This window comes from Gamsiella multidivaricata (genome assembly GCF_025024155.1).
Source record: "Gamsiella multidivaricata strain RSA 2152 chromosome Unknown BC939scaffold_24, whole genome shotgun sequence".
Classification (NCBI taxonomy): domain Eukaryota; kingdom Fungi; phylum Mortierellomycota; class Mortierellomycetes; order Mortierellales; family Mortierellaceae; genus Gamsiella; species Gamsiella multidivaricata.
This window is the reverse complement of record NW_026251732.1, coordinates 426,428-454,209: the sequence shown is the minus strand read 5'-3', so window position 1 is coordinate 454,209 and position 27,782 is coordinate 426,428. Positions and strand designations below refer to the sequence as shown.

General features: G+C 49.0%; 8 protein-coding genes across 8 annotated transcripts; 5 read left to right on the top strand and 3 right to left on the bottom strand.

Annotated features, from left to right (window-relative positions):
• On the bottom strand, window positions 1–1,781 carry BC939DRAFT_126005 (flavoprotein-like protein). Its single transcript, XM_051550030.1, has 3 exons — window positions 1,290–1,781; window positions 1,082–1,199; window positions 1–983 (listed from the first exon to the last, which is right to left on the bottom strand). Exons 1-3 carry the CDS (start codon window positions 1,591–1,593, stop codon window positions 230–232), a joined length of 1,176 nt encoding a protein of 391 aa, XP_051413474.1. The 5' UTR covers window positions 1,594–1,781; the 3' UTR covers window positions 1–229.
• Window positions 1,782–1,860: 79 nt separating this feature from the next.
• BC939DRAFT_448339 (uncharacterized protein) lies at window positions 1,861–3,998 on the top strand. Its single transcript, XM_051555207.1, is given in 2 exon segments — window positions 1,861–2,534; window positions 2,546–3,998. 2 exon segments carry the CDS (start codon window positions 1,922–1,924, stop codon window positions 3,748–3,750), a joined length of 1,818 nt encoding a protein of 605 aa, XP_051413473.1. The 5' UTR covers window positions 1,861–1,921; the 3' UTR covers window positions 3,751–3,998.
• A 5-nt stretch (window positions 3,999–4,003) lies between these two features.
• On the top strand, window positions 4,004–5,762 carry BC939DRAFT_125975 (uncharacterized protein). The gene is made up of 3 exons (XM_051550029.1): window positions 4,004–5,202; window positions 5,294–5,332; window positions 5,426–5,762. Exons 1-3 carry the CDS (start codon window positions 4,171–4,173, stop codon window positions 5,684–5,686), a joined length of 1,332 nt encoding a protein of 443 aa, XP_051413472.1. The 5' UTR covers window positions 4,004–4,170; the 3' UTR covers window positions 5,687–5,762.
• A 215-nt stretch (window positions 5,763–5,977) lies between these two features.
• On the top strand, window positions 5,978–11,317 carry BC939DRAFT_125943 (uncharacterized protein). The gene is made up of 7 exons (XM_051550028.1): window positions 5,978–6,313; window positions 6,411–6,571; window positions 6,668–8,328; window positions 8,414–9,515; window positions 9,599–10,330; window positions 10,421–10,636; window positions 10,733–11,317. Exons 1-7 carry the CDS (start codon window positions 6,112–6,114, stop codon window positions 10,889–10,891), a joined length of 4,233 nt encoding a protein of 1,410 aa, XP_051413471.1. The 5' UTR covers window positions 5,978–6,111; the 3' UTR covers window positions 10,892–11,317.
• BC939DRAFT_502193 (uncharacterized protein) lies at window positions 11,107–12,983 on the bottom strand (the record flags this gene model as incomplete). The annotated part of the gene is made up of 6 exons (XM_051560258.1): window positions 11,107–11,316; window positions 11,430–11,624; window positions 11,711–11,721; window positions 11,824–12,109; window positions 12,225–12,612; window positions 12,688–12,983. 6 exons carry the CDS (start codon window positions 12,981–12,983, stop codon window positions 11,107–11,109), a joined length of 1,386 nt encoding a protein of 461 aa, XP_051413470.1.
• A 3,125-nt stretch (window positions 12,984–16,108) lies between these two features.
• On the bottom strand, window positions 16,109–19,208 carry BC939DRAFT_448333 (velvet factor-domain-containing protein). The gene is made up of 4 exons (XM_051555206.1): window positions 18,164–19,208; window positions 16,579–17,595; window positions 16,392–16,498; window positions 16,109–16,294 (listed from the first exon to the last, which is right to left on the bottom strand). Exons 1-4 carry the CDS (start codon window positions 18,829–18,831, stop codon window positions 16,200–16,202), a joined length of 1,887 nt encoding a protein of 628 aa, XP_051413469.1. The 5' UTR covers window positions 18,832–19,208; the 3' UTR covers window positions 16,109–16,199.
• Window positions 19,209–19,646: 438 nt separating this feature from the next.
• On the top strand, window positions 19,647–24,315 carry BC939DRAFT_528014 (uncharacterized protein). The gene is made up of 2 exons (XM_051561443.1): window positions 19,647–20,161; window positions 20,323–24,315. The coding sequence occupies exons 1-2, from the start codon at window positions 19,974–19,976 to the stop codon at window positions 24,263–24,265; spliced, it is 4,131 nt and encodes a 1,376-aa protein (XP_051413468.1). The 5' UTR covers window positions 19,647–19,973; the 3' UTR covers window positions 24,266–24,315.
• Window positions 24,316–25,281: 966 nt separating this feature from the next.
• BC939DRAFT_448327 (uncharacterized protein) lies at window positions 25,282–26,256 on the top strand. The gene is made up of 3 exons (XM_051555205.1): window positions 25,282–25,749; window positions 25,855–26,003; window positions 26,119–26,256. Exons 1-3 carry the CDS (start codon window positions 25,425–25,427, stop codon window positions 26,155–26,157), a joined length of 513 nt encoding a protein of 170 aa, XP_051413467.1. The 5' UTR covers window positions 25,282–25,424; the 3' UTR covers window positions 26,158–26,256.
• Window positions 26,257–27,782: the final 1,526 nt, after the last annotated feature.

The following is a 27,782-nucleotide window of genomic DNA, read 5'->3' as shown; positions in this document are numbered from 1 at the left end:
TGCGCGCGGAATGCATTGAACTGATCCGCTCCTTGTTTAGACGCCATAAACATCAATTTCTGCTTATCGGTCAAATCAGCAGCGTGATCTGCATAGAGACGAAAATTTGCCTTCTTGGGAACAGTTGTCAGATCCACGGCATAGCGAAACACATCTAACAATGTTGCCGACTGCACAGATTGAAGATGAGATGGGATACCTATTTTGCACAAACGACAGAGATGAGCGATTAAACAGTGATTTTCTTGCAGGATGGACGCCCATACGGGGTCAAATCACTTCCATGTGTTGATATGTTACCTTCGCCCTCCAGTTTGATCCGTTTACTCATGTCTTCTTCCTTCACATCCAATGCGGCAAAGACTCCACGGACCAAGGATTCGTCGTTAGGTGCCCAGATGCCAAATGAATCTCCTGGAGCATATTCAACGTCGTCTTCAAATCCAAACTCAATCGAAAGTGTGCGCTTCAATGCATCCGCAGGCGTCAAGCACTGGATGCTGTTAATCTTGGCCAGCATCAAGCGAGAAGGGGTCTGAATAAATGAAGGGATGCCACCAGTAGTTGTCGAGGTTGTTGTGCTGTCAGCATCTACGATCTTCAGATTGGCGTTGGGAACTCGCGGCAAAGCTGTAAGGTTGGTATGATTGGCCATGACTGAAAAGTCGACGTTGATTGTGTGTCCGGTAGCAGGGACTATGGGTGTCTTCTCAGTAGCGACAGAGAGCGACTCGACACCCTTGATCAATGATTCCATGGTGCCCTTGTCTTTAACAGCTGAGGGACTTGCTGGTGGTGCCTTCGGCGAAGATGATTGGTGTTCGTGCTCCTTCCTCTCTGCTTCGATGATATGCTTGACAATCTGCTCCTCTTCCTTATTGAGATGAGGCTGGGGTAGGTCATGGATCGTGGGAGCACAAATGACCTGGTGAGCGAGAGCTGGCCAAAGGTTCATAATCCACGGATCCACAGTTTCTTCCAGACTAGCATAACAGCGTGATAATAGGAAAAAGCAGAAGATTTAATGTGATTAGCACAGTGTGATGACGAGCAGATACGTCGAATGGTCAGCCCCGCATACCCTGTAGCATCGTCAGCGAGCCCTCGAGCATAAAATGGGCTGGCTCCAAGCTCCTGAAGGCGAGTGTCAAGTCGCTTAGCTGTCTGGCAAAAGTTGTCGTAATTGGTATCTCCGAGGCCTACATACATTCGAGATATCGATCACTTGTCAAAACCTATTCGGTCCACTCATGCATATGAATACAGATACCATGAGTCGCTTTGCTTACCAAGAATGGCATATTTGGCCTTAGTGAGACCAACGCCCTTGAGCTTACGGAGATGGCGCCAGAACTTTGTTGAGTTGTCTGGAGGATCGCCGTCGCCCGTGGTAGAGACCACAAAGACGAGACACTCTTCCTTGTCCCAGTCAACCTTGGCAAAGTCGTTAAGAGCAAAGTGAGCTGACTTGAATCCTCTCTCCTGAGCCTGCTCGTGAATGTTACGAGAGATGGACTCTGCATTGCCGGTCTGAGAGGCGAAGAAGACAGTGAGATGGTCCGCCTGCGGAACAAGATCTGTCTCAGGAACCATATTGATCAGTGCTGTGGCTCCAATGAGTATAGAACAAGAGATTGGTTGGGATGATAGAAGAGGCAGATAAACAAAAGAATGAATGGATGGAATCAAGCGAGTGGAGAGGAGTGGAGTGGAGTAGGAAGGCGATGAAGAGCGATGGAGTCAAGATCTCTTCGGGCGTGATCGACAAGGAGAGAACAAGTTGAGCGGAGTGTAAGACCTATTCGATGACTCTGCGTCTGTGCATTCTAATCATACGTACGAAATGTGTACGTCTTCCTCCCCTCATCGCTTGGAAACTAATGCCATTGTGGCACCTCCTCACTTTTTCCATTCGGCTCCCATGACTTCAACTGACCTTCCTCCTTCTTCCTCGTCCTCTGCAGTGGCTGTGTTGCTGCTCCCTGAGCTGCTCGAGAATATTTCCTGGTTTCTGCAGGACTCACGCGCTGATATTGTCCGGTCTGCACGCGTCTGCAAAGAATGGTCCGCTGTCTTTATCGCCCAGCTCTGGCACACACTGGACATGCCTCCAGTGCATCGAGACGACTTCATATCTCGGCTTCCACATTATGGCCACCTTGTTCGCTCGCTGAGGCTCATTGGCCGATTTGATCAGGAGCTCATGTTCACCTCTTGTCCACAGCTGACCTTACTGGATCTGACCTTGACACGGTGCTTGACAGTGGATGTGGTTCAGCAGATGGTCCAATGTCTACCGCGCCTCAGGACCCTTCGACTCAATTGTTGTTACGGACAAGGAATCTCCTGGCTGAGTATACTTAGGCAACTTGAATGTTTACAAGAGCTGGCCTTCATCAATGACACTCCGGAATATTTCTATGACGACCCGCCCGCCAACCCTGACGGACAGACACTTTTGCCTGTACCTTACACTCTCGACGACTTGGAGCAGGATCAAAACGGAAGTGACCTTAATGATGACACAGTGGACGGTACTAGCGAGAACGATTCGGGGGGTCTGAGGGGGACGCAGAGCTCGAGTTCGAATTCATGCTGACGCAGGATACCTCCGATATTGACGAGGATGAGAAGAACCTGAGGCCAGACTATCTCGGTACATTCCTAGTTGCTCGCGCCCCAACTTTATTGAAACTGAGTTTTGAAGGGTCAGATCTAGTGGGATTCAAGCTGTTTGAGGCATTCGACCACTTGCCAAACGATTCAGCAGACACAGAGGCAACGTTATCAGCACTTGACAGAGAACGTCCGCCACTTTTAGCCCTCAAGTACCTCAACCTCGCCAAGACTAGTGTCCTCCAGACCAGATACGTGATAGAGCCATTGCTGAGACAGTGCCCTAACTTGGAGGTCCTCGACATTTCCGGTAACTTTGAGGCGCCGTGGGATCGACTGCAGTGGTCAATCTTACCCCAGTACTGCTTGAACCTGAGGTCGCTGAACCTGAGCCAGCTCTCATCCATCGACAATGACCAATTGATCCAAGTCGTGCAGGCGTGTTTAGGGTTCTGTTCATTGATCGCCTCTCAGTCGAACATTCAGAGTAAGACCCTAAATGCGATCGTCGATAGACATATTGGAGGTCAGCAACAGCAACAGCAGCGTGCAGCGTCCTTTGTCGAACTGGATGTTTCGTGGTGTCCAGACGTCAGTCAGGAAGCTATTGAAAGGGTACTACTGCATGTACCGACACTCAAGAGCATCAAGATCTCATGGTGCCAACAGGTCGAATTAAGCGTGTTCCAGGCTCGTTGGAGCTGCTTGGGTCTGCAGGAGCTGGAGGTGGAAGGACTCGACAAACCCCGCTCGGATGATGGAGAGGTTACACCATGTGGGAGATTGGTCGAGTGGACCATGTTTGAACGGGTATCACAGCTCAGGTTGCTGGAGCGACTTGTGATCGGATCGAATGAAGTGGTTATATCTATTGCAGAGGGCTTCGGCCAACTTGAATTGGAGGATGATGTCGAAGGTGATAGAGTAAAGCGGCTTCAGTATCTGCGACATTTAGGACTGGTGGGGAATGTGGACCATCCACTTGCACGGCCTGAGATGGAAGTGCTCGCACGGGCATTCCCAAGATTGAGGCATCTTCACTTTGGGATAGGGTTGCTGAGCCAAGAGATGCAGTCGTGGCTAGTAGACAAGCGGCCCGACATCCTGCAGGAGGAGCAGCGGATCTACTACTAGGCACCTGCGCAATAAAATGGACGACTACCCTAAGGCGGATATATACCGACAAACAAAAGACGCGCCATGTCATCCTAGGCCTAGGGCATTTCCCGCCAATAGGGTGCAGAGGATCGCATATCCCAATGCAGGTCCAAGTAGGTCGAGGAGCTGCCTTGGAACTTGAAACGATACGAGTAATAGGCGATAGAGAGCCCTACCACTCGCGCGCCTTCAAAAGTAATAAACCTTGCTGAGGCGGTCATCCCTACTCGAATCCTCCCATCCACTGTTCATCTCGCCCTTGTCACCCTTGTCATCATCATTTCCATTCACTCTCATCGTTCATAAAGACACACATCCTTTTCTCTTTGCTTATTCTCTCTTAACTCGCCAACTGCTCACTACTCCCTAGAACCTCGCATTTAGAGGGAACGTTGCATGGCACCGCTGTATCCGGCGCCTAGCGACGAGCGCAAACCTTCGTCTGGGTCCATTTCCACCTCGTCCTTGTCCTCCAGATACCATGATCAAGGTCCCGGATACGTTGAGTCCACCTCAACCAACAGTGACAGGAGGCCCTCAGCTGGATCGTCTTACTATTGCTCACCTGTGAATACACACCATGGACAAGGCCGTCCATCCTCACCCTCCCTCTTCCCAGTCCATTCTGGAGCAGCAGAAGACCAGCAACAGCAACAAAGGCCACGTCCCAGACATAACAGTCATAATGGAAGGAGCCACTTCTTCCACCCATTGGACGCTATTGCGCAAACCCCCTTGATGATGCCCAACTCCTATAACCCTGAAGGCACCGGCAAGCGCAAGAACAATAGCAAGGACGGGAGCGACTTGAGCGGCTTCCGCTCCTTCTTCCGCTCCTCGTCGAGGCCACCCTCTCCTACACCTGCCGCCGACTCATTCGACCCGTTCTACAACCAGCCCTCCGGGAGCCACACACGTAAAACGTCCTTTGGCAGCAACAGAAATCCCAATCCAATGCAGTCATCCAGCTCGGCAAACGTGGGGTCCTCGGGTACTCTCTACTCGTCCAATGGTGCCTTGCACAGCAACGCCTCGTCCTCCTACATCCATGACACTAATGGTTCGAACTATGGAAGCACCAACAACCTCAGCAGCAGCGTTGGGAGCAGTAACATGCACTCGTACCAGCATCGACCAGCGCCTCACCCATTCAGTCCGGATTCTGGCAGGAGACGATCGACAGAATCTTACTCACGCTCGCCTTCCCCCGACCAGTTTCAGCGACAACAGCAGCAGCAACAGCAAAGTGGCTACTCTGGCAGCAAACATCTGTTCCCAACCACACCGCCTTCACAGATCCGGCCTAATCAACGGACAGAGTCTTATAAGAGCGCAACGGAGAATCCTCACCGACGAACAAAGTCGACCGATTTTGGTGAGATGTATTCGAAGCGTCCTGGATTGCCGCAGGACTTGGCCGACCTCCAGGTTGGTATCGCGAGTCCTGCAAAAGAACCCAAGAAGACACTTTTCAGCTTTCTCAAGAAAAAGACCCATCACACAACATCGTCTTCACCAGCTCCAGCGGCACAGTCTTCCGTGTATCCGTCATCAGAACGTACGCTTATATTGTGTACTGGTCAGGGTCTATGACGTTTGCTCGGGCATCATCTTTACATACACTCACAAAATCATACTTCTGTATGAATAGACGGCTCCCGCAAGTTTTCAGCCGATGATCCGCTACCACCGTTGTCAACGCCTTCATCGTCATCTCTGCACAGCTTTGCGATGGCCTCGGATCAGGATGGAACTTCCATACAGGGATATTCATTTGATCGGAGGCATGGCAGCGATGGTGGTGATTCTCAAAGGCATCTGCCCCCCTTTTCGATTGGGAAGAAGAGTTCCAAGAAAGACGTCCCCACGGTATATCCTCTCCCCTGCTTGCCAATTTTGTCCATCCCTGTAGTATTGCTTGGGTTAGGATGAACTATCTCAGTTGCTGTGGCGCCTCGCATAGCCACTTCCAGTGCTAACCCAACACTTGCTTTTCATGGTCATATGCATAGGACCCCATCTTTCCTGGCTATGTTGGTAAGCGTGGACTTAGGCCATGGTCATTTTAGATGGTCCTGATTAAGGGATGTAAAGTATTGACGGCGCTGATCAAACATATTGTTACAATGAATAGTTGACCAAACTGACTTGGCGGGACTCGCTGGCATCAAGGATGATCCCAAGAATGGTCATTGGCTTCCTCCTTCAGCCGCAGGCAATGGAGCCGAGGCTTGGCTTGCACCGGAAAGCTGGGGTGTTTTGCCCTCGTTATCGTCACCTGTCGGCCCTCTGCAAAAAGCGCACCCATTGACACCCGAGAATGTGACATCGGATGAGATGGAGCAGAGCGACTATGAGAGTTGGGACTATGGCAAGAGAAAGCTCTCGACTGTCAGGATTTTCAGGCCAGATACAACATATACTACCGTCAACTGTGTCTACAATATTACAGCTAGTGAACTCAGCGCGATGCTTGGGAGAAAGATATTCAAGCCAGATACATCCAAGTACCACCTCTATATGCTCCGCAACAACGTTGGTAAGTGTTTTCAACAGTAGAATGAATACAGGCAGAGCTATCAGTACGCTTGTGCTTGACAACTTTTTACTGACCGGTTCATCTCTATTATTTTTAGTCCGTCCATTGGGACCTTATGAGCGACCGTTGCAGATACTGCGACGATGCTTGATACAGTTTGGATATACGGATCAAGACAAGCTGGATGAGCTTTCTGGCAAGGACAACAGTTTTTTGTGTCGCTTCACATTTGCAGAAAACGGTGTACCTCTTATTACGGTATGCGCAATGGAACAACTTTTCATTTCATCGCTGTAGGAAGTTTCTCTTGGTATTGCGCACGAGCTGATTCTTTTTATTCGCGGGTTTATGCAGGAAGGGGACTTCCCGCCACACAGCATATATGCGGATGTGAACCTCCAACGCCGGTGTTTGCCTACGATCCCGATCTTCCTCTACTCGAGGGCAAAAGATATTGTGCGACTAAATATTTCACACAACCAGCGCATGGATTTGCCACTGGATTTCGTTCAGAACTGCAGCTCGCTCAGAGACCTTCGGATGGCATACAATGACCTCGACAAGGTTCCCAGCAATGTCCGCTACATCAGCAATCTTCAGATTCTAGATGTCCGAGGCAACCGAATCAAGGACTTGGAGAAGGCGTATCTGGACGAGGCACGCAAACTTGACACTCTGATCCTTCAATGCAACCGCCTAGACTCTATTCCCGACACATTTCAGAAATTTAAATACCTCAGAGTGATCAACCTGTCCAGCAACAATTTTACGAGGTTCCCTGCTATACTGTGCCAAGTGTTGACTTTGGAGGAACTGGACTTGAGCTTTAACGACATTACCGAGGTCCCGATCGACATCAGCACTTTGGTGAACCTGAAAAAGCTATTACTGTATGGTAACAGAATCGCTCCCTTTCTTCCGAAATCCATGGAAAAGCTCACAAACCTTCGGAAGTTGGATATTCGACAGAATGGCATCCTCAATCTCGATGCCCTCAACGACCTCCCGGCACTGCAAGAACTTCTGGTGGACTACAACACGAATGTTGTTTTAAACACCTCCCTGGGCGCCTTGGTTCGGGCCTCAGTTGTGAAATGCAACATGACGGATATCAACCTACGAGGGACAGGCGATACCTTGATCTTTTTAGATCTATCCTCAAACAAATTAGCCAATTTGGCGCCTGAGCTGTTTGGACATTTGCGATGCCTGGAGACCCTCAGACTGGATAACAACAGCATTATCTCCATACCTGGGACGATCAGCGCACTTAAGCGGCTCAGGACGCTCTCAGTGGCGAACAACAGTCTTTCTAGTGTACCCGATGAGATTGCTAGTCTTGACTCTCTGATAGAGCTGGACGTTCACAGCAACAGTCTGGGCGAACTCCCTGCTTCGATTTGGAAATGCGCACTCAGTTACCTCAACGCCTCTTCCAACATTCTGGAGTCCTTCCCGGATCCACCGCAGACTGTCGTTGCAAACGGCATCACTATCTCGACGTCTTCTTCTGCAACGCTCAACGAGTCTGAGCTTCAGGCGTTGAATACAATGAAGAATGCATCGTCTCCCTCTTCTAAGCCATTGCCAGCACCGCCGGCCATGCAAAACTCACCCTCGAACGGACGATCATCTAAGGCACCACCACTGTCGAACACACTGCAGACACTATGTTTGGGCGATAATCGACTTCCGGACGATGTATTTTACCCTTTATCCCACCTTGCCTCGTTGGAGGTCCTTAACTTGAGTCACAACTTTATTGCCGAGATTCCTCGAGGCAAAATCCCCAACCCTGGCAATCTTCTGGAGCTCTACTTGAGTGGTAATCAGCTCACGAATCTGCCCGCAGACGACATCGAGTCTTTGCGGAACTTGCGAGTCTTGTACGTGAGTGGGAACAAACTGACGACTCTTCCTGCTGAACTGGGTAAGATCAATCGCCTTGGTGTCCTGGATGTCGGCTGCAACATGTTGAAGTACAACATTTCGAATTGGCCTTATGATTGGAATTGGTAAGTCAAGGTGGTGGGCAGATGAAATTGACTCAATCGAAGAAAAACACAACCTAAAATCTGGCATCGATGTTCATTATACTAGGAACTGGAACTTGGAACTCAAGTATCTCAACATGTCAGGTAATAAGAGGCTGTTGATCAAGCGACAAACTGGAGAAATCGTGCCAACATCAACCTATCCCGGCAACCTGTCTGAGTTCGGCAACCTGACCTGTCTCCGGATCCTGGGACTGATGGATGTCACAATAACGGACAATGTACCGGACGACACAGTGGAGAGGCGCGTTCGAACATCCACCTCTACGTTGCACAACATGTCTTACGGAATGGCAGACACCTTAGGCGACAGCGACAACCTTTGTATCTGGGATCTGGTTCATCCGAAGTTTCACACAAAGGATGACGAAGTGCTGTTCGGATTGTTCGATGGTCGCTCAGGACGGTCTCAATCCAGCTGCAGAATGACGAGCCATTTGAAGGATCGGTTCGGGGACTGCTTCAAGATCGAGTTGGAGAAGCTGGAGGGCTCGGATACAGTCGTCAGTGCACTTCGCAGAACTTTCTTGGGATTGGACCGCGAGCTTTGGCCTCTTGCTCAGGGAGACAATGGAAAGGGAGGAGCTTCGGCTTTGGTGGCATACATCAAGGGCGTCACACTCTACTCAGCTAATGTCGGAGACACGATCGCAGTCTTGGTCAAGAAATCGGACTCATTTCAAGTGATCTCGCAAAAGCACATTCCATGGAACCCCACGGAGGCAGCACGTATCAAACGTTCGGGCGGATTTGTCAGTGAGGATGGTCTACTGAACGACGAGCTGGACATCTCGAGATCGTTTGGCCAATATCACTTGGTGCCAATTGTCAATTCAAATCCGTATATCGAGACGACGACCCTGACAGAGGACGATGACTTTTTGATCATGGCCTCAAAGTCGTTCTGGGATGTGATGTCGTACAATACAGCTGTGGATATCGCCAAGGCTGGTATGAGAATTTACGGAGATCTGATGCATGCCTCCCAAAAGCTGAGAGATATTGCAGTCTCGTATGGTGCGCGTGAGCACATGGTGGTCATGTTGATTGGAGTCGGGGACCTATTTAAGAAGAAGGAGCCCTTGGACTCTGCAGAGTATCATCAGCACAAGAAGCGACCCAAGCCCACGGAGGGACCAATTGACGCTGTAAGTTTTCTGGATAACTGCAAATAGGGGATTGGTGCTGAAAGGTCCTTAATTAACGCTGTTGTTTTGTCGCTTTATGTTAGTTGAAATACCTGAAGCCGGAAATTGAGCCGCCACAGGGTGATGTGGCCATGGTCTTCACTAGTGTCAAGGGCTCGACCGAACTGTGGGAAGACATCCCCATCGCGATGGCCATCGGTGTCAGAGAGCACTTTAACGTGATGCGTCGTCAGCTCCGCTCTATCGGAGGGTACGAGGTCAAGAACGAACGCGATGCTATGATGGCATCATTTTCAAGCGTGCCTGCTGCCATGCTCTGGTGTCTCAAAGTTCAGGAATTGTTAGTTTCGGCGGATTGGCCACAGGAGATTCTCGACTCAGAGAATGGCAAGACGATATATAGTCCTACGGATCCTAATCAACCCCTGCACCGTGGTCTTTCTGTCCAGATGGGGATCCATTGGGGGCAGCCCGTGAGCCACAAAGACGAGGTGACGCGGAGAATGGATTACTATGGACCCATGGTCAACCGAGCTGCACGTCTTTGTGGCTCTGCGGACGGAGGCGAGATCTGTGTCAGCAGCGATGTGATTAAGGTCATGCAGCAGTTTGGTGATCTGGAAAACTCAGACTCCCCAGATGTTGACCATATCCGCGAGCTGAAAAAGCTAGGTTATGTTGTTGTCGATATCGGAGAGAAGAAGCTGAAAGGTCTGGAAACGCCTGAGAGTCTTCATCTGCTGTACACTCGAGTACTGGCAGGCCGTTTCGCGATGGATTTGAAAAGCGTGGCAAGGACACCCATTCTTGGATCTGTAAGTCAGTGTTCACCGTTTTAGCTCCTATTATGGATCAGAATAACCTATACTCACTGGCATATGAATTCTCGCATTTACACGCAATAGCAGGCGATTATGGAACAACCTATGGTACTCGACACGAATTCTGTCCGCACTCTACAGATGATCTGTTTACGTCTTGAGCGATTGGTGTCCGGTGAATTGGCCAAGCATGGTCGTGCATCCGAGCAGCACTTGGCGCTTCTCTCGCTGCCCTTTAAAGACAATGTGGATCCGGATGACCTTGTGCAGATCGCAGACAACTGCATTTCCAGGATTGAGGTATACAACGTGTCCGCGCTCACAAAAAGCGGCTCTATTCTACTTTTCATGCTAATAGGCGACGGGGGGGTTTTATTTATTTATTTATATCGATAGAACTGCTTCTCGCAACTGTACATGATCAAATCAGGGCCGTTTGTCGAAGTGTACGAGTCGTTAAGCAAGGTCCTAGAGAGTGACCCAGGATATATCATGCGGGCGCTCCAGACGTATGTCAGCATCATGGGCGGAACGGGGTCGCCAGCCCTTCTCTAGTCCTGGACTCGGCGCTACTCTAGCTTCAAACTCTAGCGAAAAATCGACATGGCACCCACATAGACTAAGAACGTATTTTTTTCATTCTCGCCACACTCCCTTCTCTACTCAATTGTCATATTAATTAAAATAATTGGCGCCCGCAATGGTGACCTATTGCCATCGTGGACTCCAGCTGTCTATCTCGAATCGAACATATATTATTATTTTTGGTTTTAAACGGCTTTCGATGCATTGGATTGGAGCTTCGCCCGCGCAACCTCTAAACTCCGCTGATACGTTGGTCGTCGTAGGCCCTTGTCGTTGGCAGGAGGAAGGAATGCGACCTGAGGACGATACCGTCTTGACTTCGATAGTGTCAGATCTAAGACCCACTTAGGGATGTACTTCATCGCAATCCTTCGAAGGATAATGTTGTACCAATGCTGACGCGTAAAAAATTAAAAATATAAATTGTTCAGTACGGTTGCAGTGGTCATTCATAAATTCAAATGCGGGGGGAGAGAGTTTTTTTTGTTCGCCGCCGAGGACTCTTTACCGTATCAACCAATCTGGAAAATCCGGCGCTTGTGTTAACCGCCGCCTTTGCCAACGGGGCACGCTCGATCTGGTATTGGTGAAATAAACTAGCGGTGTGCTCGGAATCGTTTTTGTTGATCATGCTAATGTAGTTCGCAAGGACAACGGAGTCCTGCATAGCATTAAGGGCACCCAAGCCAGCATACGGGGTCATCTAATTAAATATCGACTGGTGTTAATGGCATGCAGCGTAACCGTGCAGGCGTTACTCAAGAACATGTACACTATCTAACAAATTACCTTGTGGCATGCTGATATACCGAAGCGCGTTAGAGAGTACAAGGAGAGCGAAAATTCAGTCATTCAGCTAATTTCCCAAAGGAATGAAAAGAAAGAACAAACAAGGATCTTACCATCTCCGAGCAAGACAGTGCGTCCATCGTACCAGGTCTTAAAGAATTTTTCTTCGAGCATGACTTTAGAGATAAGTTCCTTGGGTGTGAGGTCAATCAAGTCACCGAGGGTCTTGTTCTCTCCAGAAGGAACAGGGAAATCCCGGACGTCGTTGGCCATACTCTCAGCAGCCTCTGGGCCCCACTCTGAGTTGCGGAAGGTACTGTGGATTTTGCTTGTCTCCACGTCCAGGAGCAGAAGGACCATCCAGCAAATGGTGTTATCTGCAGTCGTGAATGTCACCCACTGATAAAATAAAATGAAATGAAGAAAGGAAATGAGGGTATCGTTCAGGAAACCGCATTCATGTTCAAGAGTTCTTCAGCAGTGGACACGCGCGATAAAACAATCGGTGCTTTACGAAATATGGTTCCCGCTCTCCATGAACAGAATCAAAGCGGCATTCCTTGTCGCCTATTCCAACCCATTCAGCAGGATCCAATGGTTTCGTCTGTCCAACGAGGCACACAGTTGAATACTTCAGCGGCTGCTTATCGGACTTGGGTAACGTTTTGTGCTTATCCAAATACTCATACAACGACTGTCTGACACTGCTGTAGGCGCCATCCGCACCAACGAGGATGTTGCCGTGATGTGTTTGGCCATCAGCAGTCCGAACCATCACTCCATCGCCCGTCTCGACGTGGGAGAGTACTCGCTTGCCGTAATGGACTTTCTCAGGATTAGTCAAGGTTAAGAGAATCTGGTGGAGAGCAGGTCTCGAGACGATAACGCTATCATATCCATACCTACGAGTCAAGCAAACGGATGTTAGAGAGCTTAGTCTTGGTAGAGGACCAGTTGTCTGAAGGGCATATGCTTACTCTTCTTGATCGACTCCGTAATCGGCCATGCCAAGGACTTCCATCTGCTGATTCCAAGTACGACCTATGCGGAAGCTCTGGGCCTTTGCGAGAAGCTCGTCCAAGACACCCAGCTGTTCAAAGAGTGGCATTATGCCTGGTCCGAGCGCCAGGGCTGATCCAAGTAGCTTGACGCCTGAAGCACGCTCAAAGACCTCATATGTATAACCGCCCTTTTCAAGAATAGCGGCGAGGACCAACCCACCGAGGCCAGCTCCGACGATCAGGACATGGGGTTTAAAGGGCTCTGTAGACATCTTGGCGGTATCTTGTCGAAAATACAGAGTAAGAGGAATATGGTAACAAAAACTGGGGTGACAGATGAGGAAGAAAGAGATGAGGAATGAGGAGAAACGAGGAGAAATGAGGAGAGAGAGAAAAGGTTGAGGTTTAGTCTACCGCGGCTCTCCAGCCTGTGTGGATGTTATACATCCGGCTTGCATGAGGAAGGAGCATCGATGGTTGCACAGCATTCTTGTGTTTAATGGAAATTGGGCGACAAATCTTCATTGGAACGCATTCCGGCAAACAAACATTGGGGGACAAAAAAAAACTCATTCTCGCTCTCGCTCTCGCTCTCACTTTCACTCTGCTCCAAACTAAAGACTACATGTACAAGAATATAATGGATCTAGTCAGTCATCAATTGCTCACCAAGACTTAAACACAAAAAGAATGCCGAGCAGAGCCATGTGTCGAGGCTGTGTAACCGAGGAACATCTCTTCTGTCCAGCATCCTGTTTCTCCTGTAGGACAAGCGGCCGCTGCCACTCCTGTGCTGAGCACTTTGAGCCTCAGCGAGAAAGTAAACCTGTGAGGATGAACGGCATAGACTATCTTCATGTCAGTTTGCATGTTTGTTTTGCAGAAGCAAGTGTGCTCCATAGTCTACATGCAGATCTCGCTCAAACGCAAATGCGGACATGCCTTTGGTAATGATTGAGTTGACAGGACTTTTCCTATAAGTTGAAGTAGATCCAGCTGTGTAGTCGCGGGCCAGCACCAGAAACCTTGGTCGCTGCGAAGTTATGATGGACTTTGCGACTCCCTGTATATATGAAACACCACGCTGTAGATAACAGGTACCTCAGCTCAGTTCCACATTAGGTTCGTCGCTTCATAGGATCCCTGTCAGGGCATTCAGTAGCAAGACACAGCTAACGATAAAAGGTAATGCAAAATGGTAGATTTTGACCGTGAAGTAGAAGCACAGTGAAGAACACAGTGCGGCTGTCATTTCTTCCTAGCTGCAACTGCTCATTGTATGCGGGCAAATTATCCCTGCCTTCTTTGCGTCATTTCTTGGGAGGAGCCGTATTGATGGAGGAGGGAGTGTGTGTTTTCCTGGGCATGAAATTTGAAATAACGAGAGGCGAATGGGTGTATCAACTGGTGGCAATTTCAGGGTACCACGTCTTGCAGATATGGTGTTCCTTGCTCTAGATACATCAGCTAGACTCGCGAGAGAAAGCTCATCCACCGACTCTTAGGTACATTGCAGCCCAGTACCGAACACTACGACGTGGCACAGATACCACTGACTGCAAAAAAAAAAAAAAAAAACACTGGCCACAAATGGGGAGATCCCACCTCTTTCCTTTGCTACTCAGAAAATGTCCACCGGTCTAGTATTCATCTGAGCCTACTCGACCTACAAGAGACCGGAGGATGTATTACAGTCTATCTCAGCGAGGTAGACGCTCACCAACCCATTCACATCAATTGAATCTGGCATGCATGGTTTCTAGCTTTTATTCGGCATGGCTTGGTTTTGAGGGAGGGGAGGCTGAGCCCAGATCCCGGAAATGCTGGATACCGTTGCTGTTTATTACAAAGATTTATGTATAAATAGTACAGCAAGTAAGGGATGTTATGAGCAGGCCATCTATGCTTCTGTGATAGTACAAAAGATAGCGACGAAGCGCCTGCTATGATCCGTTGAAGATGTCAAGCTCGAAGCTTCCCTAGTCATCCTCCTGGGCGAGCTGGGTCGCAAGAACTGCTTCAGCTGGGTTACGTTGGCGGGGGGCCAAATACTAGTTGGGTGGGGCGACCGGCTCCAAGGACTCCGTCATATCGACGCAGAGAGTAGAGGTCGATGCTAAGGCCTTCCTCTTCCGCAATAACTAGGAATGTTCTGGCGATGTCAACTCCCCTCTCTCCAAGGCTCAAAAGTGTGGCACCATTGAGTCATGCGGACTTCTGTTGTTGCAACTGGCACCATGCTTGACTTAAACTTAATTACACGCATCTCATTCTCTCAAGTGAAATCTGCATAGACTCCGATCGTCAGATCCACCTTCCTGCTACACACGTATTTGTTGGTGGCACCAAATTCGCTCTCCACTAAGGTCCTGGAGTTCTTTTTGGGCTCTCCACTATTCAAAAAACAAGGACAAACGCAAAAAAAAAAAAAAAGTCAGTCATATAAATGCAGGATTGAATTGTATTCATCTTTGATGACAATATGTGGGGAAAGGACAACGTATGGTGTGGTTCGAATCGCTTGACCACCAAATAACATGACATGTTCCGCACTTTGCTACTGCAGAACACATGTACAAGGAGATCATAACACGTGGTCACCCTAACGCTTGTGAGTTGCTCCCCGATAATGCCAATCTCGCCAATATCGATATCGTCGTCGCCACTACGCGTCTCCTTGGCCTGGAGGGAGTCATTCCTGGTGCTTTGTGCCACTTATATATTCAGGAGCAGTCAATTTGTCGCGCCCTGTTTCGCGACAGTAGTGATCTTCAGAAGAGTTCTTCATGACAGTTGCTCTTTTGGGTGCCAAGTGGCCGTTCTGCTTGGTATTTATGGCCCCCTCAGAAAGTCCCTTGCAATGAGATATTTTGGTATGGTCGTGCTTTAACCTCCTTGCTCTGCCAAGTTTTGATACTAATTAGTACCGAACTGTGATGAACCAGACAGCTGGACAACATAAAAAAAAACTCGGAGGCGTCCAAGGCCTTCCAAGAACAGTAAAAGGGCAGATTTTAGGCAGATCGTGCTCCCAAGCTCAACAGTGCGGTGACCGCTAAGAGAGTTTCAGAAACTGCGTACGATCGGTACTCTTTGAATGTCGATAGACCCATTTACAGATTTTACTCAAGCGTTATGTACACTGGAGCGCTGGCTGGAACGAAATTATGAGGATGCAACAAAAACACTTCGCTGTTTCGCACATTAATGCATTTCTCTCTACTGCGTGATGGCTCCATTTCGAGCAATGCAAGGTCGGCGAGTGCAGCGATGTGATACAAAGCCATCATCTTAGGCGAGCGTCCTCGACGCGCGTGAAGATCATGTCCAACAAGTCTATAGGTGGACGATCTCATCCCAACAACCAATGTTAAAAGAACGAGCGCGGCTGTACGTGGTGTGTTTTAACACGAGTTTTTATTGCACCAATACAGTCTTTCGTAGGCCAATGATTACAAATCACTACATCGACAAAATGAGGGCTGCCCCTAGTCCTTGTCAGTGTTCTTTCGGGTGCGTAGATCGTTGCGGATAGGGATTTTGAGGCCCTGCTTCGCAAAAGCCTTTGAGAGCTCTGTTGATTCTAGGATACAAAAATGAACAAAGGCAGCGTCAGAGTTTAGACTTTTTTCGTGATCTCTTTCTTATCCACGCGTGCTTTCATACTTGGTCTGGCTTACCAGTCATCCCGGGGAACTTTTTGGCTGAGAATACGGTAAAGGGCTCGCTGGTCTCCTCTGCAATGATCGTGGATGCTTGGCTACCGCCAAGATCATCGACATCAAAACTGCTTGTACAAAGTAAAATAAATGTAAGCTGCGAACTTGAGCAATATTTGCAGCATTAGACTTTTCTGTTCTGACGTACCATGTGAAACGCATCAACGAAAACTTGAGCTTGTAAACGCCTTCGGTGCGAATGCTCAAATCCGGGAAGCTGAAGTACCATCCTGGCTCTCCGTGTTCATTATCCAAAAGAATCGGAGATACGACAACAGCGCCCATCAGGATACGCGTCAGTCTTGAGGAGCTCGACTGTCCAGGCGTGGCAATCATGCTCCGGACTTCGGAGCCATCCTCGGACCAGAGAGAAACGTGCAAGACGTAGAGTGGGTCCTGCTGCACGGCCCTGCGCCCACCTTCGTATCGCGGCCATTCTTGCTCTTCGTCCTCTTCGATCTCATCAAAGGCCTTGCTGTTGCCCTCGAGGTCGTGTTTCATGCCAGCAGATGGTCCTTGAGTCACACTGTTGCGAGCAGGCCGACCGCGTCGCTTGGGCTGTGGAGCTGGAGGTTGAAATGGCGTGTTAAACTCTTTGACATCCTTTTCTTCCGCGGTGGAGGACTCCTGCATAGGTCCTGGTAGTCTTTGTGCCGAGGGTCGAGAGTTCCGCCGCACCGAAGTACTAGATTCTATCCGTCCTTCCGCCTCTTTATCATCTATTCCCTCGCTTTCCTCGTCCAGTTCATACAGCTCGCCATCGTCACTTCCATCGCCATGGCTACCCTCTTCATCCGCCTCCTCCTCCTCGTTATTTTCATCGAACTCCAAGCCATCGTCGTCACTTTTTTCTTTCCTCTTGGCAGCAGCCTTGGTTTCAGCTTCGGCTTTTGCTGCTGCTGCCGCTGCTTCCTCGGCAGCAGTAGCGGCGGCAGCTAGAGCCTTCTTGCTGGGCTTTCGGCCCTTTCGACCGGATTTCTTGTACCTCCTCTTCTTTGGTTTGATGGGCTTGACGGGTTTAGGGGGCGCCTTGAGCTCGTTGTAATTGGGCTCGTCCAGGATCAACTGAACAATCGGTGGGGGGTCAATCGGCCGGCGGTCCTTCTCGCCAAACCCGCACATACGCGCGTGCAAGGGTTGCTGCACTATTTTTATCCTTGCTTGGCTATCGAGATGACACAAATCCATCGGACGAGTTGAGGGTATGTAGGTGAAACAAAAGGATGGGAGGGGTTTGTACCAGGTAAAGTTAGCGATGGATTGAAGGGAAAAGAGTGAGGAAGAGAGAGGGCCACTATTGGTTAGATGAAAAAACTTGAGCAGAGCGCGTTCTTCTTCTTCTTCTTTATCATAGCTGTAGGCGGAGCATTGGGGCAGATGGGCGTCATGAATCAATTAACGCCAACAGCAGAATTGCGAACACCTGAATAAATGAAGCCGAGAGCTCTCTACATTATGAGAGCCAAAAAAAAAATATAAAAAAAATAGACGCAACTGTCCACAGGCACAGTTGCACTCTAATTCCCAGGGTAAGCGCCAGAAATAAGAACCAGTGAACAGTTCCTCATTAATGGCGCCATATCTTTTCTATCCTTTTTTTCTTTGGTACTTCACCTGGCAGTGATTAAAATACAGCTTGGCTCACTTTCGTAATTGCTTCAGCCCCTGATAATAGCAACCCCCATGGGCTGTAGCGTTTTTCAGATCGCGATAATTTCATACGATATACGAACCTTATTGGATACACCTCTTGCGGCTGCTGTTCCATCATCACTGACTGAGATTCTTGTGGAGGTATTTGCGTACGAGCTGTTTCAGCCACACCTCTAAGATGCCCCTGATATTGTTTAATTGGACCATTCGAGCTTGGGCTTGAGGAATCTGAGTGTGAATGAAATGATGTACGCATTTCCTCTCTGCGCTCGTGCCCTTGGTTCGAACGCGAGGGAGGGTAAGGTGGCTGCGGGTACCCTTCACGGAGCTGCAAGTAGTGCTGATACTGCTTTTGATGTTCATGTCTTGGATGATGGGGATGGCTTGGTGCTGATAGCGGGAAGTGGTCCCTTGGATGTGGGTTGAGGCCACGCATATGATGCATTTCTCTCTGAGGATCCTTATAGTGATGGCGACTGTCGTAGTAGTGCTGTTGCTGATGCCTCGACTGATGATGATGAGGCGGCAGAGGCGGCAGTGGATGAGATGCTTGAGACGATACAGCCATTAGGTGCCCGCCAGGGTGGTCATGGTACGGTAAGGAATTTGTTGAAGGCAATGACGATGAATTCGAGTGGGATTGAATGGAGTGGGGGGACGTAGAGTGGATGTTGCGCGCCGTATTTTCGTTCACGATCACTCCTTCTCGTTTGTCCCCATCGCCGTAGTGATCCTGCATGGACGCCATAATTCATGCGAGCTGGCTATTTGACGACGTGTTATTTTCGTAATAGGATGAGAACAGAAGGAGTTGAAATGCTGCTTTTTTTTTTTCTTTTTTCAGTCGGCGGACCGAGGAGTCGAGTGATATTCGGGGACAAGGAGAGGAATAAAGTGCAATGTGATGAAAAGGGGCTGCACGAGTAATGTGGACGGACTACCACAATAAAAAGGGTGCTAGTTGTTCCGAAAAAGTGTAAGATAAGGGATATGAATGAGAACGAAGAATAATGTCCATTGACGATAGCAAGTGAAATGAGGAGGGATGAAAGGGAGATGATGAGAAAGAAAGAGAGGCGAGGAGGGAGATGAAAGAGTTCTGTTGGAAAATGAGGATGAGGGGCGAGGAATGAGTGAGTTGTTGCATCCGACAAACGGGCCAGCAAAAAGTATCTTAGTCCACCTGGACTCACATTCCCTTTTTTGTCCCGTAGTCTATTTCAACTCAAATTCCCACCGAAAATGCCTCATCTTTTATCGCACCTTCTCCAACAACAACAAGGCGACAGCCCAGACTATAGCCGCGTAACTGAATCCAGAAACAGAGTCCAGCAGTGAAAGTCCTGCTTTGTACATCAATTAGACTTTACAGACATCTTCACCTGCAATCTATACTGTCGTCATGGTTTCTTTGTCCTTCGAGCAGCTTGGTCTGGCCTCTCTGGTTCACCTGCATGAAACAAATGTGGTTTAAAAAAGACCCCACGTGGGCGGTGCCTTTTCGGCTTTTCTAATATCTTTATCTTTCATCGACCCAATCGTCCCCTATCCTTACTTGCACCAATTGAATTGGCTATCCGGCCATTGGCATTAATCATTATCCTCTCGTCCCAGGCCGTGCACACCCTTTCTTTGCCGTCCTCGTAGGTGGAAGGGACACCCGCACTTCAAATATGCAAGTACCAAGTTCATCTGAACAATTTCTCCTCTGCCAGGAAACGTCATGTGAGCGTGACCTGCTTTTGCTCTTTCATTTTTGTTGTTGTCGCCATGGCTCTTTTTTTCACAGCCTCCCCCACCATATCACCCAGATAGCCTTTCAGATACCAACAACACACTCTCTCTTCGCCTATTCAATCGGATCATCAGGAGGATCGAGCGGATGATACGATGGCGGACCTTTACCAGAGCTTTCGATCAGGAGACCGTCCACCGGTTCGTATCCGGGCATACGTCCACCCCGTCTCAGGAGAACATTTTGTTATCTGGAGCGACATTGTACGCTGCTTTCCCGGCGTGAGTCGTATCCAAAATGGAGATCTTTTTGTCCCGCTGCTCAGGAATGAGCGTCTCTATCGGTAAGAGTCAGGATGTAGTTGGATTTGATCCTGCTTGGAGGAAATGGAGAGGAGATATTGTTGGCAGCATTTGTTGGAGTAGTGCGCCGGATTCAGCCTTATTGACATGCGATATTATTTCTGAACGCTTGTCTAATCTCCCCATCTCCTGTTCTCCTTAGAATCAAACCTCATGGAATCAGGTATCATCCTGGCGTCGTGCTGGATGTCATTTACGACCAACCCATAAGATCAACAAATCGGCTCCCTATCATGAACCGAGCTTCCAATATCCATTCATCCAGTTCATCACCTACTATCCCACTTAACGCCATCCCCTATCCCGCCGCTCATGGAAATCAGGACGCATCGTTCACTAACGATCACATTGCCGCCACAGCCACCACAACTGCCTCTTCAGCTAATACCGACCAGGATAAAACTCTCCAGAAGGCCTCGGACACAAATTCTTCCAGTCATAAGGATATATCATTAGAAGAACAAGACTTGTTACCAGCAATCGTAGAAAATGGAACAGGAACGTCGTTGGAGCAAGTTGGGACCAGGGCCACCGATCAAATGGACAAGGAAATTGTAATCAAGAGCAACGCTACCGAAAAATCGAACCGCTTGCCGATGATTACTTATCAGCCAAAGTTTAGGACCATGGCCGAGCTCGAAGTCGCTTTGGCTGATATCAATACTAAATCTCAGGGGCAGCGGGCACAGGTGTTTCACGAACTTGAGGGCAAAGACCTGATGCAGGAAGGGCAGGAGCAAAAGCAGGATTCTATAGTGGAAACACAACCAGCATTGCAAGCATGGCAGGATCAACTGTCATTGGGACGAGGGATCAAAAACATGGCCGAGCTCGCTACCTTGATCGCTCAGCTGGGCAATGCACGGAAGGATATGGCCCCGGAAAACGAGCCTGATACGTCATTGCATCGCGAGGGCGAAACGGACGAAGAAAGGCACCGGAGACTGGTCTTGCAGCTGAGACAACTCCAAGAACGCGCTGGACTGCTGAGGAACACTGCAATCGAAAAGGTAGCGGGCGAGGAGCTCGATCGTCTCATGGACGATCTCGAAGCGGTTGAGAAGCAGGTGCTGCTTCAGGATGACTTGCTTCTCCGAGACAAATTGTTGGAGGAGAAGGAAAGGTTGTTGATGAAATCTGTGCACGAGATCAGGGTAGCGCACAGCAAGGAAAATGCGGAAGGACAGAAACTGGTGCAGGAAGAGGATGATGAACAGCGGACAGAGCAAAGCCCAGCTACCAAAGAGAAGCAGTCGACGACGGACATGAAAGTGGGCATCAAGGAGTTCAGTGATGTGGTTAAGAAGGCTATGGAGCACGAGAAGGCACTGCTGGCAATGCGTATTAGAATGGCTGCAGAGGAAAGAGCGGCAAGCAACTCGGGTGGGGAGGACGCCGATGGAGCAGAGAGCAAGGCAGAGGCATTTCCAGAGGCAACAAACCACAGTACCAACGGCAACCCTTCTAGCATCAGCAATAATACCAGCAACGTCATTGTGAAAGCAGAAACGCCTACTGGTCCAGCTGCGACTAGCACTACCAACGAAGCCCAGCCTCACTCTGTGAACGGGCGACAGCAGAGCCCCTTTGGCGTGTTGGATATCGTGGCCCGCCGAGTGAAGGACATTTTGACACGGCGCTATACATGGCTGGAGAGTCCCTGTCCAAAACTATTTGTCATCTTGCCAGGTGACTTTGAGGAGCTGCATTCGGTTGGCGCCCAGTCCTGGCTGGATTTCGACCTTCACTTCGTTTGCGACTGTGGTGATCTTCGTGGTTCGGACTTTCACAATGCATGCCCGAATCGAGCTAAAGGCGCTGACGGTTGCGATTGCACTCCTCATGTGGACTGGGGATTTGAAGGATATCCACAGCAAAAGGACCTCCTGAAGTTCGGGACTTACATGATGGCGATCCTGGAGATGCTGGAGTACGGAGTGACGATCAATGGTGTGATTAAGGTTTCACCTCTGAAGGATATGCAGCTACGAAAGCGGGTCATGTATTCGATGGTGTTCCTGATGAAGCAAGGGATCGAGACGAGTCATCAAATGCTTGCCAAGGGCTATTCTTCGCTGGACGAGATTGAGCCCGTGGCACCCTTGAAGGAAGCAGAACTGGTGGATTTATACAGATCACGAATCTCGGAGCGGCGACCTTTCCGAAGCAGCTACCCGTTCAGGACGATTGACGGAGATATTCGTTGGCTCTGTAGGGCACACTATGCCGCACACACGCCCACTCAAACTCTTGTTTATGCGCCGGTCCACTCGAATGATCATCCAGGGCTGCAGTTTGTCCTTGATATGGGAATGGGAGCGCTCGTAGCGACACTTAACACACCTCAACAAGCGACTCTCTTCTACCGGGCCGTGGAAAACATGCCGACTGTACCTGTTATCTCGTTTTTCCTGGATTGGGATCTTTCATTCCAGGATACGAATGATCTCGAACAGGCGATCGAGAAGTTTTCAGCCTCCTGTATCAAAATCTATGTGCGCGACCAGCAGGACGAGGTCGATCATCCCGTCGGACTCTATCATCGATCTACGGTTGCCTTAAGCTATGGACTTTTGAACGAGAACGTCCAGGCCTTCACCATCGAACGGCGGGTTCCTGGCGATGGTGCCAATGAGAGTGTCGACGAACTCTTTGCCTCAAAGGGGATCGTCTACTTGGATCCCGTCTTGGTTCGGTTCACGAGGGAGTTGACGAATCCCAAAAAGATTCAACTTGGTTTGTTGGTCATGGATCTGGATAAGGCGGCTCGCTCTCTTCGGTCGCTCATGGGAGGTTACGGCCGGCTTTCGAAACTCACACTGGAAGCATCGTACTGGGACCACATCGATATCGATTTTGGAATCGATAATTTAGAGACGGATTTGAACCTCAACGGCGATCCCCAACTATCTGATCTGTCGGGCTCCATGGATGACACGGCAGGCGATGGGACCATCGAGTTTTTCAATAAGCGCAAGTGTGATGCCATTACCGTACGGACCTATCTTTCTGCAGATACAATGTTTTTGAGGACCCACGTTCTGAAGGATATCAACATTCGGATTTCCTTTCCCGAAGACGGACCACGGATCCGTGAGCTGATCAAGAACAACCACCGGCTGACAAAAATGGAGTTGTCGATCGATTCCAAGGACGACCCTTGCCAAGTTTTCGAGTACTTCAAGGCCCTGATGAACAATCATCCGAGTCTGGACTCCTTCCATCTACGTAAGGACTGGGGCAAGAACAACAAATCAACATTTGTTTGGCATGGGGTATCGGATCGATCCAAGATGACGCTGTCGATCATGAGCTATGCAGAAGACAAGATCGGGACGCTCCTACAAAAGTTTGGCGCGTGTTTATTGCAGCTATTTATCCACAGCATCAACATTCAGGACTCTATCATTCTCGAGAAGGTCACTCGGACAAGGAAGGGTCAACTCAAATTGGTTACCATTTCTTTGGTCGATGTCTTCTCGGTCTCTTTGACCGCATTGGATGAGCTAGCCAAGGTTGTGCTGAGAGTACCCCTGCAACGGTTCCAGATCACGGGCACAGTCAACCCACGGACGACCTCTCGTGTGGGGGAGTTCATGACTACAGTTGCGGCCAAGATCACGGACATCAACTTCTATGGCGAGCACACCAAAGCGATCCTTACAGATCTGACGAAGCGCATGCCCGAGTCCTCGAACATGGAGCTCCTGGATGAACTGAAGCTGAGCGGACCCTTTGACGCGACGACCAAGGACCTGACCTGGATCCGATCCGTTCTGCAGAAGCCCATGCCAATCCACACAATTGATCTGCACAAGGTCAATCTGAGCCATCAGGGCTGGATGACTCTTGCGCAGGAGATCGATTTCCAGCGACTGAAGTATTTCAGGGTCGGACCGGATGTGCCACTCAAGATCGAGGCTGTCAAGGCGTTTGTGAATGCGGTCCCGGCTAAGAGCGAGTTGGAAAATTTCCATCTGGATAGCGGTGGATTGAAAGAGCTACATTGCAGGGCGTACAAGGCCAAGGTCTTAGCGCATCTGAAGAAGAGGACCGCGTTGGTTAGCATTGGCCGCTATTTTTGAGGATATTCTTTCGTTGCGAAGCTAAATAAAGCATGATCGCCTAGAGAGACATTCAAATCCACAATTCATCTTTTTATTTTATTTTACAAACACCGGTGTGTATCACCGTCTCATGTCCGCAACATGAGGTACATGAAGTTAGGCCCTGTCTTCCCACATATCTTCGTAGAAGGCTCATACACTGTAGAGGGCCTGAGAATGTGCACTGCCTCATTGCACTTTTCAGCACATGAAAGCCAATAGTCATCTTTGTATGCATACATGGCGTTCTATGGCGCGTATTCCCACCTAGACCAAGCCATGTTCACTTCTTACATCGAAAGCGCTGAACAGAAGCTCCAAGGTTAGATACGGCGACGAAAATAAAAAATTAAAATAAAACCTGCGCCGGCAACTGCAAGCGCCTCAGGTTGAGGAGCCAGACGGACGTCCCATCAGGGGACATTAAACAACCGCCTCATGTTACGATAAGATGTGAGCTGAACGGGTAATTGTCCCCAATGAGATGACCCCGCGATGTGAGCACAAGGAAATAGAGTTCGATAGTTTTTGCGACGCGTCGTCCTCTACCGAGCCGCTTCCATGCGGAGCAGCAGCGCACGGGCTCTTCGTTCTATCTTCAGCTTTTTTTTCCAGCAGGGGTAACTCGCTGCATAATTTGTCGGCCGGAGGGCGGCAGTGGGCATCACTCCAACCCTCTGCTTTCATGCGCTCTTCGCTTAGGATCATCTGTCCAGTCCCCGTTTGGTCGTTCCCACATACGCAACTCTGAAAAAAGGTGTGCGGCGGGTATGTGATCTTGAGGAACGTCAGTGCGTCTTCGCACAGGATCTTTTACAAGAGAATACCACCGCAACGTGACGAGCCAGCAGCGGATGCGTTCTGCGGCTGATGGGGCAGCTTGCTCAGTGCCGGGCCTCGTCTGGCGGAATAAAATCCATGGCTATGTACTTTGGTTTATATTGCCGCATCTCTATAAGTGCTGATCGCATGACAGTGCAAAAAGGGCCGATCGCCTTTCATATCCACATCACTCTCCTTCCTTTCGTTGCTCCTTCACCGTCCACTTTCTTCACATCCTTCATCCATCATTTGATTCTATAATCTCACTGCACCTGAACTCCTACGAAGAAAAGCAACAGAAGTAAAGAAAAAAAAAATGTCAGCTATCCACGGTCGATACTTCCAACAGGTCCATAGCAGCTCCTCCTTGTTTCTCCTGCACCGCAACATCTTTGAACAGAAACTCGAGCGCCTGTACGAGATCAGATACTCTGAAGAGTTCACTCGACGCCTGGAAACAGGCAATTGGCACGGATGCTACTACCACTGTACGGGCAACTGCCGGTGCCTGGAGGAGAGGATCAAGACGCATGTCTGCGATGACCAGACGGCGATCCATGCGAATCTTTGGTGCGAGCGCGAGAAGTGTCCCATCCAAGGAATTCTCAGTCATGGGTTTTTGACAAGTTTCAACATCAAACGTAAACTCTGTGTTTTTATCATTACAGGGCGCCTGCATTTTTATGAATGAGAGAGTTCGTAAAGCTGACAATGCGAACTTTTTTTTAAAAAAAAAAAAAAAAAAGCTGGTCACTTCATATCAAAGCAAGCGTGTATCGCGAGCAAGTACGGAATCCGCAAGTGTCATGAGCGCATCTTTCTGGCCATTTTCATCTGCTATGCCAGGGACATCCAAAGAGTGAACGATGGTCATAGCCATGTCCATTGCGACGAGGTATGGGCCCTTGAGGAAACAAAAAAAAAAAAAAAAAAAGTAGCTCATCAATGGAGTGATGAAATGCGCATAACCTCATATAAAACAAAACCACCGTTGCGTTGATGCTATGTAGCACGTCTGCCCCTTCTACCTGGCCATCATTCGTGTGTAGGAAAGGCCGTGGACCGAACTCGATCGACAATGCAGCTCTCATTTGACGTACAAGAAAAACCGGGCATCGAAGAATGTCATAAAGATATTTTGAAGCCAGAGCTTACACAATTCGCAATAAATTATCTTGCAGTCAGTGTCTTCCCCACCACACTACATCCTGTTACGACGGTGCCGAGTACTTGTGCTTCTGGTTCCTAAAATCAGAACAAGAGATAACAACATTGAATTGTACTCTGCAATTCTTTAGCCGAATTGAAGATACGTATGCCATGCCTTGCCATTGTGCGCAGGGATATACTCATTTATAGAGCTATATTGTATGTACATGCACGGGACATGTATACATGTATGGGACATGCATGTCTTCCGCCATGCCAGTCTCTATGTTGAGAGTGAGAGCAGAAGATGCTCAACGAACCAGGGTTGAGGACACCTTTCTGCCACGCCAGTTGAGCGGATGTTAGGATAAATGTATCCGAAGGAAGGAAAAAATGAAATGCGTTAGTCCACCCCCGGCAATTCCTTGAGATTGCAGTTCGTAATCGCGTGGTGGGGGACAGTCTAGATTGAGGCACATTACTCGGTGAATGATTTTATTCGAAGACACAGGTACGTTGGGAGAATGAGAGAAATAGTAAAAAGAGAACGAAGGAAACATCTGGCGAGGACTCGAGTCTGAAGGATCCCATTACGAACATGTAAGCATTTGAAAAGAACGCTGAGAGAATGGTTACACATTAGATCATTGAATATGCCGAAATGCATTGTACTTTTTTTTTTAATGAAACGAAGGACTCGACGGCGAAGTCTTACGCAAGGGCCCCGTCCTACATGAGTAATGAAATGCCAGGGCTTAGCGCGACCGTGAACTTGGTCGAAAGCGAACGATGGATTGCAGGAAATGAAATATCTGGGCTCTGCATTGGATAAACGGTGATGGTTTTTTTTTCATTTCCGATGTTCATTTCAAATACTTGTGTTGTTGTTTGTTCATTTCCATGCTTCGTATTTTCCCTCTCTCTCTCTCTCTCTCTCTCTCTCTCTCCTCTCTCGTCCTGCCTTTGTCACCAAACAATAATAATAGAAAATGCACTACGTATTGTATATACCATGGTTATGTCTTAGATAGTTTCTTTTTCGAAGAGTATTTTGGATCGTTCTGAGCAACCCCAAAACGTAGGTGCTCTCAAAGACCTGCGGGCCGTGGGGTCATGTAAGCACACAGACACTGAGAGGACAAAAGAATCACGACTTGAGCAAAATCCATGAGAGCAACATTCCAGGTGTGTGAGCACCCAACGACAATCTTTAGCAAGGCTAAGGGTGGTTGGCCAGCTCTAGGAAAGCAACAGAGTGGGGAGAAGTAGTCCGTACTTCAAGCACGAGAGCACAAAGACAAATGTCGCGAGGGGATGAGCCTTGGTCTAATTATGGATTGCGAACATTTGTTATGAAAAAAGCGCGCATCAGCAGCAACAAGGATACGGCGCGGACAGGAAAAGAAAAACGAGAGCGCGTCTTCTGCTCAGTAGGAGTGAATGAGAGTCGAGTGCATGTAGCAGGATTGCTCTACTGTGACTACGGCTTCGGCTGCGACTGCAGATAGAGAGACACACAGAGACA

Coding starts and splice junctions, on each gene's coding strand:
- BC939DRAFT_125943 (XM_051550028.1), top strand. CDS start 6,112: ATGGAGCAGAGCGACTATGAGAGTTGGGACTATGGCAAGAGAAAGCTC. Junction 10,331..10,420: donor GGACACCCATTCTTGGATCT/GTAAGTCAGTGT, acceptor TACACGCAATAG/CAGGCGATTATGGAACAACC. Junction 10,637..10,732: donor ACTGCATTTCCAGGATTGAG/GTATACAACGTG, acceptor TTATATCGATAG/AACTGCTTCTCGCAACTGTA.
- BC939DRAFT_126005 (XM_051550030.1), bottom strand. CDS start 1,593: ATGGTTCCTGAGACAGATCTTGTTCCGCAGGCGGACCATCTCACTGTC. Junction 1,200..1,289: donor GGCCAAATATGCCATTCTTG/GTAAGCAAAGCG, acceptor GAATGTATGTAG/GCCTCGGAGATACCAATTAC. Junction 984..1,081: donor CTCGCTGACGATGCTACAGG/GTATGCGGGGCT, acceptor CTGTTATGCTAG/TCTGGAAGAAACTGTGGATC.
- BC939DRAFT_528014 (XM_051561443.1), top strand. CDS start 19,974: ATGGCGGACCTTTACCAGAGCTTTCGATCAGGAGACCGTCCACCGGTT. Junction 20,162..20,322: donor AGGAATGAGCGTCTCTATCG/GTAAGAGTCAGG, acceptor TGTTCTCCTTAG/AATCAAACCTCATGGAATCA.
- BC939DRAFT_125975 (XM_051550029.1), top strand. CDS start 4,171: ATGGCACCGCTGTATCCGGCGCCTAGCGACGAGCGCAAACCTTCGTCT. Junction 5,203..5,293: donor AGGACTTGGCCGACCTCCAG/GTTGGTATCGCG, acceptor CGTCTTCACCAG/CTCCAGCGGCACAGTCTTCC. Junction 5,333..5,425: donor CGTGTATCCGTCATCAGAAC/GTACGCTTATAT, acceptor CTGTATGAATAG/ACGGCTCCCGCAAGTTTTCA.
- BC939DRAFT_448339 (XM_051555207.1), top strand. CDS start 1,922: ATGACTTCAACTGACCTTCCTCCTTCTTCCTCGTCCTCTGCAGTGGCT.
- BC939DRAFT_448333 (XM_051555206.1), bottom strand. CDS start 18,831: ATGGCGTCCATGCAGGATCACTACGGCGATGGGGACAAACGAGAAGGA. Junction 16,499..16,578: donor TCGTTGATGCGTTTCACATG/GTACGTCAGAAC, acceptor TTGTACAAGCAG/TTTTGATGTCGATGATCTTG. Junction 16,295..16,391: donor AAAGTTCCCCGGGATGACTG/GTAAGCCAGACC, acceptor TTTGTATCCTAG/AATCAACAGAGCTCTCAAAG.
- BC939DRAFT_448327 (XM_051555205.1), top strand. CDS start 25,425: ATGTCAGCTATCCACGGTCGATACTTCCAACAGGTCCATAGCAGCTCC. Junction 25,750..25,854: donor GACAAGTTTCAACATCAAAC/GTAAACTCTGTG, acceptor AAAAAAAAAAAG/CTGGTCACTTCATATCAAAG. Junction 26,004..26,118: donor GCCATGTCCATTGCGACGAG/GTATGGGCCCTT, acceptor GATGCTATGTAG/CACGTCTGCCCCTTCTACCT.